This window comes from Alosa alosa, chromosome 10, assembly GCF_017589495.1.
Source record: "Alosa alosa isolate M-15738 ecotype Scorff River chromosome 10, AALO_Geno_1.1, whole genome shotgun sequence".
NCBI classification, from domain to species: domain Eukaryota; kingdom Metazoa; phylum Chordata; class Actinopteri; order Clupeiformes; family Clupeidae; genus Alosa; species Alosa alosa.
The window spans coordinates 1,693,952-1,706,969 of NC_063198.1; the positions used below are offsets into that span (position 1 = coordinate 1,693,952).

Here is a 13,018-nt window from a genome sequence, read left to right on the forward strand (position 1 = left end):
AACAAATTAAATATCAGTCAAGACAATGTATGGGGTCTTTAAGGCTCCTGCTACATGATATGGCGCCTCATCCCAGGTTTTGTCACAATATGAACTTGATACATACAGTACTAGCAGTGCTGAGATATTCCCCCCTGACAATAAATGGAGGCAAAAAGATGGGTAGGGGTTATCAAAAATATCCGTTTATGGTAAAAATAAGGTAACAATTTTAATAACTTACCTTCTCTGCAGACTGTGCTGTGCCAAAGAATATGGGAATGAAGGCAAGCCACACTATGCATGTGGTGTACATAGTAAAGCCAATAGGCTTGGCCTCATTGAAGTTCTCAGGTACACCACGGGTCTTGATTGCATACACGGTGCATGTCACCATGAGTAAGATGCTGTATCCAAGTGAACAGATAATCTGCAGGTCTGTGATGTCACACTTAAGGACACCCCGAGCCTTGTCAGGGTTTATGGTCTTCTGCTCATCATAGTCAATGACAGCGTTAGGTGGATCCACCCCAAACCAGATGAAGACCCCCAGGAGCTGCACAGATATAAGGCTGGAGGTGATGGCTAGCTGGGAGGTGGGACTGATCAACTTCGGTGGTGTTACTGATTTTTTACCCTCTTCAAAGATGCGATAGATTCGGTTGGTTTTGGTGAGCAGAGCAGCGTAACTTATGCACATGCCCAGTCCTAGAAAGATCCGTCGGAAGGAGCAGATGCCTATGTCAGGCTTGGCAATCATGAGGAACGTAATGATGTAGCACAGGAATATTCCAGTCAGCAACACATAGCTTAACTCACGGCCAGAGGCACGGACAATAGGGGTGTCATTGTAGCGGATGAATGTCGCCATTACAAATATGGTGGCAATGATGCCCAGCATGGCCAGGAAGACAGGGATGACAGCCCAGGGAGAGTGCCACTCTAATTTGACAATTGGGATGGGTTGGCATCCTGTGCGATTCGCGTTGGGTCGCATATTGTAGGTGCACAGCTTGCAGGTGGTCTCGTCATACTGGTACTGATAGCCATCACACAATTCACAGTGCCAGCAGCACGGCATGCCTTTTACCATCTTCTTCCGCTCACCAGTTTTGCATGGCAGGTTGCATACAGAGATGGGGATCTCCTGCTCACCATTGGGCCATTGCATGTCCTCAATCTACAGAGGAGAAACCAAATAAGAAAATGATATGAAAGGCACATAGTTTCCATATATCATCATCACAATAGATTCATGTAAAAAATATATGCATTTGCATATAAAATGTTAAAATAGCAATAGATATAGCACACTGTTCAGATCCCCGAAAAAGATGTGGCATGTAAAATTAATTTGTTAATTCAAACCATGTGCACAGCATTCTAAAACATCAGCCTTTTAAGTCAATTATTAAGTCCACAAAAAGGATCATTCAAAACACTGCAAATCATAGACCTTTCATATATATATATATCTATATTATATATAGATATATTTTCTAGCCATGGATACCCCTATCCACCCACAAATTAGATTAAATTAGATTAGATCTTGGTGTACTATTGTACATTCCAAATATGATCTTGATAACAGTTCAGATATATTTGAGTGATGGGAGGAGTCCATGCACACATACACATGCAGAAATCCATCCATGGATGTCAACCATTCTGATCATGAGCTAGCATTTAAATCCTGATGGTATCCTCCGAGGCTCACTGTGGCGATAGTGTTACTAGCATAGTAGTAGAGGTCTGGAAAGTGAAACACTTGTGGTAGTGAATGATGCATGAGCTCCTAGCACGACTGGAGGTGCCAAGGCAATTCAGAGGTGTAAAAAACCCTTAACATCCCAGTAATCTGCCATCTGAAAGGTATATTAATTCTGAAGATAAGAGGAGGCAAGAGAAGAAGTATGAGAGGGATTAAAGTTCTTTTGAATCGCTGAATGTCTCGATTTCCTTTCCCTCTGTGACATCCCTCCTAATCAGTCCATTGTACTGTAGGTGTTGTGAAAAACCCAGTGACAGGCAAAGTACACTGGGCACTGTCTGTTGTGTATTGAATAGAGATGCATGTGACTCCCTATTCTCCCTATTACACCCTATTCCCTACTCCCTATTGCATCTGTGTTAGAGTTTAGCACGACATATGCCAGAATACAATATCAGGCGTTAACTTGTCATAATATTATTTACCCAAAAGCAACTGTCTACACACAATCAATTATTTACATTGAACAGCAAATATCAATCACACAGTCACAGCACTGCTGCTTTGAATCATTGAATTATTATGCCTTTAGTGCAGATGTCATCATTGTTTCATAGTCATTGTTGAACTAGTATCAGCCATCTTACATAGTTTTAAATGATATAGCTTTTAGTGGTACAAATCAAATGAGATTGTGAACAAAATAATTTTGGATTAACAAAGTCTATGGCAACAATAGAAAAAATGTATTTCTATTTATGAAAAATTAATTAGTTTCAAATATAAAGTAAAAATTAATTTTGGTGGTATATGTAAAAGACAGATAAATACCTTTGTTTTTCCCACTATAGCTGCAGGTTACTAAGTACCACTCCACAAGCTTATGTCAGTGCCAACTTGCAAGTTTTCACTTGTTTTCCACGTTGTTAGACCCCGTTTACAAAACGCATATATTTTCATTCGGTTTGGCCTTTCATTTATACAAAAACGGAGGTTTTATCACTGAAAACTATCATCTCTGAAAACTCCGGCCAAAATGGAGATTTGGGAAAACTCCGGTTTTATGTTTACATGTAAACAAGGAAAACGGCATTTTTGCATTGTGACATGTCATTCCCTACTTTGTTTGAAATATCTGATTGGCCACCGGTTTGCGACACCCTTCCATTGCTGTTTTTAGCATCGGTGTGAACGGAATTATTTATCCCAGAACGGAAGTATTTATCCCAGTTATAACAATGATGTCAGCAGTCAGGTTAAGGCTATCAGCACATTTTACATGAAATAGGCCCATATCACAGAAATCATGTGTTTCTTTCATACACAAATCTTAATTACTGAATTCACAAATGAAATATGCATAATTTTAAATTGAGAATGAATGATTCATAGGTCTATAGGTGCTCAGGCTTTCTTGTGTTATCAAGGGATTTATTATGGCTATGAAGCACTGAGCAGAATCTCCCAAGCAGTTGCTAGGATACTAAGAATTCAATCCAGCATCCTTTCTACTTTCTGGGTGCTGGTTCATTCCCAACCTCAATAACCTGCACAACCTGCTGGAATGCAGCATCTTTATCTGTGAAGACACCTTTCTGTGCACCAGGGGTCGCCAACCCGTCGATCGCAATCAACCTGTAGATCTTTGGGACTCCCAGTAGATCCCGAGAAAAAAAGGAAAAATAAAAACACAGTCACCAAATTCCTGCATGTTCGCCAAAGTCACAGGGCCTACATTTCAGCGTGGGATTGTAGGTATAGCGCATGATTTATTCAAGTCCCGCAACTCTAGCCATCATGATGCGAGAAATTCCCGCACACATTTTACAGCGCTGTCTAATAACATTAATCTAATAATGGAGCTGCGTGAATGCGGAACCGGACGGACCAACTGACTTGAACCGAACGTAACCCCATGCAGAGACACACACGCGCGCAGAATCACTTTGCAGGTGCGCTGTCCAGGAAAAGAAAAGGAAAGTTTAGCGATCGGGAACTGTACAGTACGTAATTTTGCAAACACAGAAGGATTATATAGAATGGCCATGAGATGCGAGGGAACATGGATGTGTTCTCCATTTGAGGAACGTAATCGATTTCGGACGTGCACAGTCAGCTACAGATACACAGCGCCTATAGGCCTAGGTTACTTTCACTTTCTAGAGTGCACATTCATTACGTGAAAGATGCTTCATACCAAAACAGCAATCAAACATTATATAATTTATCATGATGTGTTGTCACAAACGCTTAATCCAATTAGGAAATCAAAACCAAAATAATGTAAGTAAAGACTATGTTAAGTGTTGTTCTCTCATTGATGCCTGTATAAGGAAAATGTGATTTAGGTTTGTAAAATGTATGCCATCCTTGTGTAACCCAGACTAAAAGCTACAGAGGCACAGATTCACAAGGGGGTGGAGGATGTGATATTTTTGACCTGATACATTTGCCTAAATAAAAGGCCTTAAATTGGAAGTGTTGGCTTCGGTTCTCTTTTGACGCTTCAAGGTAGATCTTGCCTTTGTTCAGGGCTGAGGTCAGGAATCTTGGGCTCAAAAAAGTTGGTGACCACTGCTGTACACACTACTAAATCTAATAAACTAAAAATCCAGCAGTCTCTGGGTATATGAATCCAACCTTTTAAAGGTGCTCTAAGCGATGCCATGCGTTTAGGCTAAAACATTTTATGTCACTTACTGCAAACATCACCTAACCAACCGCTAGTTGTCTGTGTCCTGAATACACTGTAAAAAAACGCAATCTCTGTGGACAGCCCAGGCTCCAAAAACGGCAACAAAAACAACCTGGGAAAACCTAGCCAATAAAAACATAACAAACTGTTCCAGCAAATCACAGACGAGATGTGCATTTAGGAGAGTTTCAATTGCACGGGAACAGCACGGGAGGGAGGGGGAGGAAGTAGCGAGCTAGCTCTCTGTTTTGTTTGAAAGTCAACAGAAGTGACGTTACCCAGCATCGCTTAGAGTACCTTTAAGATTACATTCTCCTAGAAAACTGCCAGTAGGCACAATCTGGTAAAGTCAATTAATATGCACCTATGAATGGATTATTATACGCAAGAAATTATGCTGCAGTTATATAATTTATACTGTTGGGGTCTATCTTTTTCTAGAATTAAGTCCAGCATAGAAACAATTAAGAGGTTGTTGCTCAAGTTTCTATGGATACTGAGCAAGATAAAGCACCTAAGCTTTAAGCGCAACACTTTTTAGTTTGTTGTTCAGCATACATAACAAACAAAAGCAGATGTATCTATTTGTGCCATAAGTATCTTGTACGAATGCTGATGTTTGCCTGGGGTGGAGAGTACAGGCATGCTTTTGACATAATGTAGTAAAAATGGTTTTGTCAAACTAAGGAGATCAGGGCCAGGTTTCCCGATAACGATGGATACACGCACTTACGAGTGTTTTCTACGATTCCTCTTAAGATCGTGCATTTGGTTTTTCCGACTGTTTCCCGAACATGTTCGTAGCGTGAACGCGCATGCGCTGCTCTTAAGATGCTCTTAAAGGGAGCTGTCCACGTTAATAGTTCTGAAATATCCTCTAATTTGATGGTGATGTCAGGTGACTGCACATCACTGCTAGGCCTCCCGTTTAAACTTCAGATCTATACATTGATTCACATCAAATAGAAACACTTTGACATCTGCATGTAAGCATCCCAAGTAGGCTATATACCACACACAGACATAAATACTTGTAATTATTTAAGATTAGATTGTTGCACCGTGCAATAATGTTTCGTGGTGTCACACGTTTGAAGATAAGAAACAGGTCGAGTAAGACAGTGAGGAAATGTATAGGCTTAGATTTTGATGCAACACAGACTAAACCATATGTTCCTTTCTCTGCTTTTACCTCATAGGCCTAATAAAAGAGCCCACACTTACACAAAGATTATGGCAAACTATTCTGGCAACGTCTCGTTCCATAACTTCATTGCATTATTGTCCGCTTTTAATCACATTATTATGACCATTAAATGTAGGCTATGCAATTTGCATGCTAAATTCTGATTCATCACAAAATACAATACGAATGGGAACGCAAGTTGGATAATGTATTCTAAGTTGTAATTCCCCTGTATGTAGAAGTACCTGTTAAGATGCTCTTAGCCGGTAACAAGAACTCTGGACCACTCGTAGATCTACCAGTGTTTTCACAACGCTCTTAAGCTACGATGGTTTCGGGAAACAGTCGGCAAATCTTTAGACGTTAGTAAGGGGGACTTTACGATGCTCTTACTGTAGGCTTACAATGCTTTCGGGAAACCGGGCCCAGGACAAAAAGAAATGGGCCGACAGCGTCTGGATGTAGGGAGACTACGTGACCCCAAAATTAAAACTGCCTTCATCCTGAATTTGAAGAATAGGTTCCAAGCTCTGATTGACATGAATGAGGACCACATGCAACCAAATACTAATGAAATCAATAACAAGTGGGAACAAATTAAGCAAACATATCCAGAAATCAGCAAAGTTTGTCTGGGAACAACAAAACATAAAAAGAAGGAATGGATAACAACTGACAACTGGCGATCCATTGAAAACCGGAGAGACCTTAAAAAAGGTACTTGAAGCAAAATCTGAAAGGCTGCAAGAGAAGTACAAATTGGAATAAAGGGAAGTAGACCAAGTTGTAAAGAAGAAGGTAAGACCAGACAAGAGGGCTTACATGGAAGATCTTGTGAAACAAGCAGAAGATGCAGCCAGACGAGGTGAGCAAGGATTGTGTACAGGATCACCAATAAGATCTGTGGAAAGTATCCTCGAAACATCAACTCCCCAATTACAAAACAGGGACAACGTCTTTCATCCAAAACATAAATAGAAAACCGATTGGCAGAACACTTCACTGAAATCCTCAATAGACTACCACCTACAGTAGAAGCTGACATACAAGAAGCTGAGGCTGACCTTGATATTAACATAGAACCACCAGAGAAAGAAGAAATCATTTCCGCCATCAAATCCCTGAAAAATGGGAAAGCACCTGGACAAGACATCCAAAATGCTGAACTGTTTAAGGAAGACCCAGGGCTGGCAGCTAAAGTGCTGAAGCCTGTTCACAAAGATTATAAAGGTGCCCTGAGTAACTGCAACAACTGGAGCGGCATCACCCTTAGAAAGGAACAAACAGGGTTCCGGAAAGGTAGAGGGTGTATTGACCAAATATTACACACTATTGACCAATATGACCTATTGACCAATATGACACACTATGCACACCTGTTGGCATCACTTATTTTGCATTATTTTAAAGGCACACTATGCAGGTTTTTTTTAGCTTAATATGGAAGTTTTTTAGCTTAATTTACCTTCATTTAACTGCTTCAGAGTCATTGGAATGGTTATATGACTTTTTTCGGGTTGAATGGTGGCCGTCTCGCTTCCCCCTAGCGCCTGTGAGCGGAAAAACCACCCTTGCAACTGTGGGCCGGCGGGCCGACGGCCTCAGTGTCAGGAAGTATAACGAGTAGCCTACACATACACGCCAGGCACCGGCTAGAAAAAGGTAGCGATGGAGTTTCTCAGACATTCGTCATGACCGAGCCAGCGAAAAAGAAGCAAAAACCGAGAAAATAGTAAGGAAATTGCCAATACTGCGTAGTTTACCTTTAAATGTAACATTACTTTGTAGAAATCTGCTTTCACTTCAACATTAAAAAGGGAATTTTTGTAAATTATTGAAACATTTTAAAAAAACATTCCATTTATAAAAGCAATAAAAGTGAAAATAAGCAATAACCAAGGGGGGTGAATACTATTTATAGGCACTGTATATTGCTAGAGAATGTCAATTCTCTATTTGATCATGTGACGATTTAGTTTAGGTGCAAAATCTGAACTTCACGAGTCATGTCCTTCAGAGTGGTTGTAGGAAGAGAAAATGGTTATGAATATAGATTTTTTAGTGGCCAGCTCACTGATGACCCACATCCTAGCGGTGATGCAGTGGTGTCTCCATATCATGCAATCACACAGATCATACTGGTCAGGATAGTCAGCTAGTAAATTGTTTGTCTTACAAGTAAATAATTTCAGTTTAGGTTGCCACTGAGCACCTGTTTCATTGCATTGCTAAAATATTTTTGTGATATTGGTAAAGCTATGCGCTCATTTTTATATATAGGATGTATGAAATAAGTACACTACTCACAAAAAGTTAGGGATATCTGGCTTTCGGGGGAAATTTAATGTTTCAGTACAGAAAGTGGACATGCATATTCAAAAGTTTAGAGAAGGTCACATTGGGCTCTATTTTAATGGTCTGAAACGGAAGTGTCTTTCCACAAAACGCAAGTGACTTTGTGGGCGGATCTTGGGTGCTGTTGCTATATTACCAGCGGGATAAATGACTGTTGCGCCCGACGCAAATCTAAAATGGGGTGGTCTGAAGTAGCTACATTAATAATGGGTGTGGTTTGGGCGTAACATGCAATAAACCAATCAGAGCATCATCTCACATTCCCTTTAACAACAGGCACACTGGTTCCATAGCTGATTGCTATTATGGTGGCGTATTTGCCAGGCGCAGCCAAAAGAGTTCACAGCTCTATAATCACTGTTCAGTTGGGAACAGTTAGCTATTGATTTTTCCTCTTGACAAAATGTAATGCAGAATTGTCACAAAGACATACTTGTCCGATGTTTTGGGATCACTCTCACTGAATCACGAGGTTATGAATGCATGGTGATATTTTTGCAATGTACAATATAATCTAACATACTCTCCCGTGCTGCCGCTGGGGCATTTGGGTTAAATGGCATCGGCATGCAATTCAACATCACGTCTCCTTAAGTCCTCTAATATTTCCTAATTTATGTCATCAACACATCCGTGATTCGTGAAAATGTGTACGCTAGATTTATGCCTATTTTTTCACATCTTAAATCAGCTTTTATGTGCTGTTAACCAGCAACCACAGATAGTACAAGAAAGCAGCAAGTATGGCTACAATTTCTGTAGTTGCTGCATCCATTCATTGTTATTATCTCTCCTGCTCAAACAAATGTTGTGCGGGCATTAAGTTGATGATAACGTGTTTACAAACTCTACTTAACAGAAAATATTGTAAATAGCCTACTGTCATGCAGTTAATGGGTTAAGCTAATTCACTAACTCAAGACTTCAAGGCCATCATGGATATAAAACGTTTTTTGAAAATAACGAAAGGATGGAGGGAATATAACAAAGCTTGGAGTTATTTCAGATGGGCTACAACAAGGTATGCAAAATTATGGTGCTTAAAACCTTAGCGCAGCTGGAATAATGCTTAGGCTGATGTTAAAGCGCACGCGATGTTTAAAGCCATACACAACGGTAAATTGGAACAAAACTAAAGGTAACTTTAGCCTTTATAGGGCTGAATAAAGTTATTAATAGGTCATATTTAAGTCAAATTAATAGGTCAAATTAATAGGTCATAATTAGGCGTTGTTGTAGTAAAGATATTGCATGTATATGTTGTACTATATAGGCAGGGTTGGGTCAGATTACTTTGAAAAATCCAAAAATCAAAATGTAGCCCCTTGTTTTAGTGTTACCATTTACTTTGAGTCACCAGGTCCCATTGTCTGAAAAACACCCAAAACTAATACATTTCTATACCTATTCTCCACTTTGGGGGTGGTGTTTTGGTGGTTGAAATTTTGGTAACACTTTATAATAATTACACACAATTCATCATTTATTAAGCCTTTGTTACTTATTAGTTAATGGCTTGTTCATCATTAGTAATTTCCTGTTCATACATAATTTATCATCAGTAAAGCATTTGTTCACACATTTATAAATGGTTTGTTCATAGTAAATAAGCCTATCCAAAAATATGTTTGTAAGTACATGATTTATACTTAATAAGTAATGAAACAACCAATTATAAATTAAATAATGTTCTTATTATAAACCAGTTGCAAACTATTACAAAATGCTTTGTTCATCATTTGTAAAGCATTGTTCCTATGTTAATTCTTATAAATAAAGTATTTGTACACACAGTTATAAATGGTTTGTTCATAGTAAATAAGCCTATATCTAAAATATGTTTATGAATTATTGTTAATACTTAATAAATTATACGATAATATTTTGTTGATGAAGTAATATTTCCATTATTTAACAGTTGTTACATACACATGCACTAATGATTAGTTAGGGTGAGGATACATAATATAAACCACTTCCTAATACTATAATTCATGATTAACTCAGGAGTTACAAGTGGTTAGTTAACTGGCCCAGGCAGCAACAAACAACGTAGCCTTTTTAAAACAACGAACGAAGCGGACTCTTGCTGTCCATGAAAAGAGACTGGCTAGATCTTGTTAGGCTAATGAACATGTTGCATTCTAAACAGCCTGATTATGTCATTCTTTAAGCTACATACCCTGTCTCCAGTTTTCCTCGATTTGACTAATTAAGAAGGGATAATAGGATATTTGACCGGCATATCATCAAAATGTCCGGAAAACGAAACCTCTGCCGGTCACTTTGACCACCATTTTTTTCTACCATTTTTTTCTAGCGGAAACTCTGGCATGCGCCCTTAAAATAGCATCTGCATTTGCGCCACAGACGTTAGACCAGGGAGTTCCTGGTCTGTGGCGGAATTGTTTTCTGAAACTGCAAAATATCAACAGTGAACGTTTGCGTCCCGTCTTTTCGCTGAACCGCCCCCCATGGGCGCAATCGAATTCCCTAATTTACAGGCATGTACCTGTGGAGGGAAAATTCCAATATGCGCTGACTGCAAAATAGGAAAGACAAAAGCGTGAGTATACAAAGTCAATTGCGCTGGGACGCAAGATAGAGCCCATTAAGTTCACATGTAAAGGTTATAGTGGATTTTACGTTCATCCTGAACTTTCATCAGAAAGCGGAATATCCCTGACTTTTTGTGTGTAGTGCATTTTTGTTCCAGTGAAAACATCACTTGATGGGGTTTATGCAGATTGGGTGTGGGACAGGCTTAGTTTATCACAATGCTTAAAAAATTCTTATTGTTGAAATTAGTCATACTGTAAAGTACCACAGAGAAAGACAACCCCTCTGCTATCAGGTCTCTCCCTCTACCTTCCCAATACATATAAGTACATAAGTACTGTAAAACTTCAAATAATAGCCAAGTCCCAAATAGACGCCTGTCTCTTTTAAACGCCTGGCGTGGCTACAGATGTGGGTTAAAGGCCGGTCTCAAATAGAGGACTGGTCTGTTTTTTAGCTTCGGGTAGTATTTAATCTTCTAAAATCTGTCAGATTGTTTAAAGCCCAATTTACACCAAAGATTCGCAATGAGACGAAACCGTTGCAGAAAGGAGTTGCAGCGGTGTGAATTAGATGATGCACGTCGTTGCAAGCTGTTGCAAAGAATTCACCATGTCTAGTCACAGTTGCAAGGTTTTAGAATGTTGCATCAAGTTGCTGGTTTATAGAATGTTGCAGCTCATCTCGTCGCAAATCTTTGGTGTGAATTGGGCTTAAGCCAGTATGGTGCAGACTGTGCACTGTGCAGACTGTGCACGTTATGATTAGATGGCATTAAAAGACTGTAAACTATGCCTATATGTCCGAGTTCGTCATCGTTCAATTCATCCCTTTTGTTGCGGATAGGCCGATGGTAAGCTTGTTTTTACGCTGGCAACAAAACAAAAGGGTTAGCGAACATTATTCTTTATTCTAAATGTGCCATGGCGATAAAGAAATAGAAGTAGGCTATGATTTGAAATGTAAGCGACTGTTGTCAGTTTATGACTGTTCATGCTCTCTCATGCTGTTTCATACATGCAGTAATGGGGCTTTATCTGCAGGTGGAAGGAACATCACTGCATCATCAACCGGCCATGCACAGGATCTCCTCACAAGATTTTTGACCATGTAGTGAGTCAGTGAGGAAGTTCAACCTCTTTTTTCACCTCATGAAATGAATTAAAACCAACTGTTTTTACATTCTATGGAGAAAATGGTGCCTCAAGATTCAATTGTGAACAATCTATCATAAGCAATGACATTTCAAGCTTAAAAACAAATTAGTGCTGAGCCAATAAGTTTAAATGTTTTGAATTTACCCCCTTTAAAGGGCACCTGAATGTTGCAGTAAATTAGGACAATTTGAATAAATAGTGCAGTGACATATAAATGATTTCATTTCACTTACTAAGGTCTTCTATAAAATGTCAAAGAGCTGGTTAAGTTTGAATTAAGGATTTATCTAGGACTATGATGCAACCACACCAAAGTAAATACTTTGGGGAAATCTATTGATTTGGGGAAGGAAATCTACCAAAACACTTGAAATATTATCACACATTCCCCTTGAGACACAATGGGTCAATTGCTCTGTCGCTTATTACTTCTTCGAATTCTTACTCCCCATTGCTGTCATCAGTGTTTAATCTACTACAGCGTTTTACTCATAGATATTCGAAAGCTAGATACTGCATTGTTCATCAAATTCTATTAGGTGCCATACGTGAACGCGGCCGGAACATTGCTGGGGACAAACACCAGAGGTGGACTGGCCATCTGGCTTACCAGGCATTTTCCCGTTGGGCCGATGCATCTTTTGGGCCAATAGAATAGGCTGTATATGTAATTTAATTCATTTGGCCAATGATCGGCCCTAAGTAAGGTTCATTTTCCATACTGACACTGGACTGATCGAATAACATCTCTCTCATTTTGGCTGAGAGTCGGGATTCTGTGAGCGCATTACAATACTAATAGTTAGGGCCTAATCGAAGTAGCCTACACAATGAAATTGCGGCGGGTGCCGGTAGTAGCAATTGTGCAAACATAACATCAATGTAGAAGCTTTAAAATATATTGCAAGTAGGCTAGCCTATGTCAGCAACAGGTTAAAATTCATTGCATTTGAACAAGGAGATGTAAGCAAGCATACAGAGCAGAGGGACAGTGAGCTACATGATAACCAGAACTCAGTGATGGAGGCTATGTGTGATCTGCCATGCTGACGATGATGATTATGATGACTTACAGTAATAATTATATAATATAATGGTATGGTAATGATAACATAGTTAGGCCGTGCTGTGATCATAATAACAAATAGTGCAACTTAAGTTTTCTAAATAAATGATTTGCTAACCTGGACAGCAAAAAAGTGTCAAGTCGACTTTAATTGATGGTCAGATTGATAATTTTTCCGTCAGAGCCCAAAATTCCACATCAACAGTATGAGTGGTGGTTAGTCTCTCAAAGTAGAGTGTCTAAAGGGTTTTATCTCTATCTCTCTAAAGATGGGCTAAAAGACTGTAGACTAATGATGGGCTATGTC

General features: G+C 39.3%; 1 protein-coding gene across 2 annotated transcripts in view; it reads right to left on the reverse strand.

Annotated features, from left to right (window-relative positions):
- Nucleotides 1-13,018, reverse strand: part of LOC125302642 (metabotropic glutamate receptor 7) — a 288,880-nt gene that overhangs the window by 54,165 nt on the left and 221,697 nt on the right. For both annotated transcript variants that reach the window (XM_048255942.1, XM_048255943.1), the window contains exon 8: nucleotides 224-1,159. In XM_048255942.1, the coding sequence (XP_048111899.1) occupies nucleotides 224-1,159 (936 nt within the window). The remainder of the gene's footprint in view (nucleotides 1-223; nucleotides 1,160-13,018) is intronic.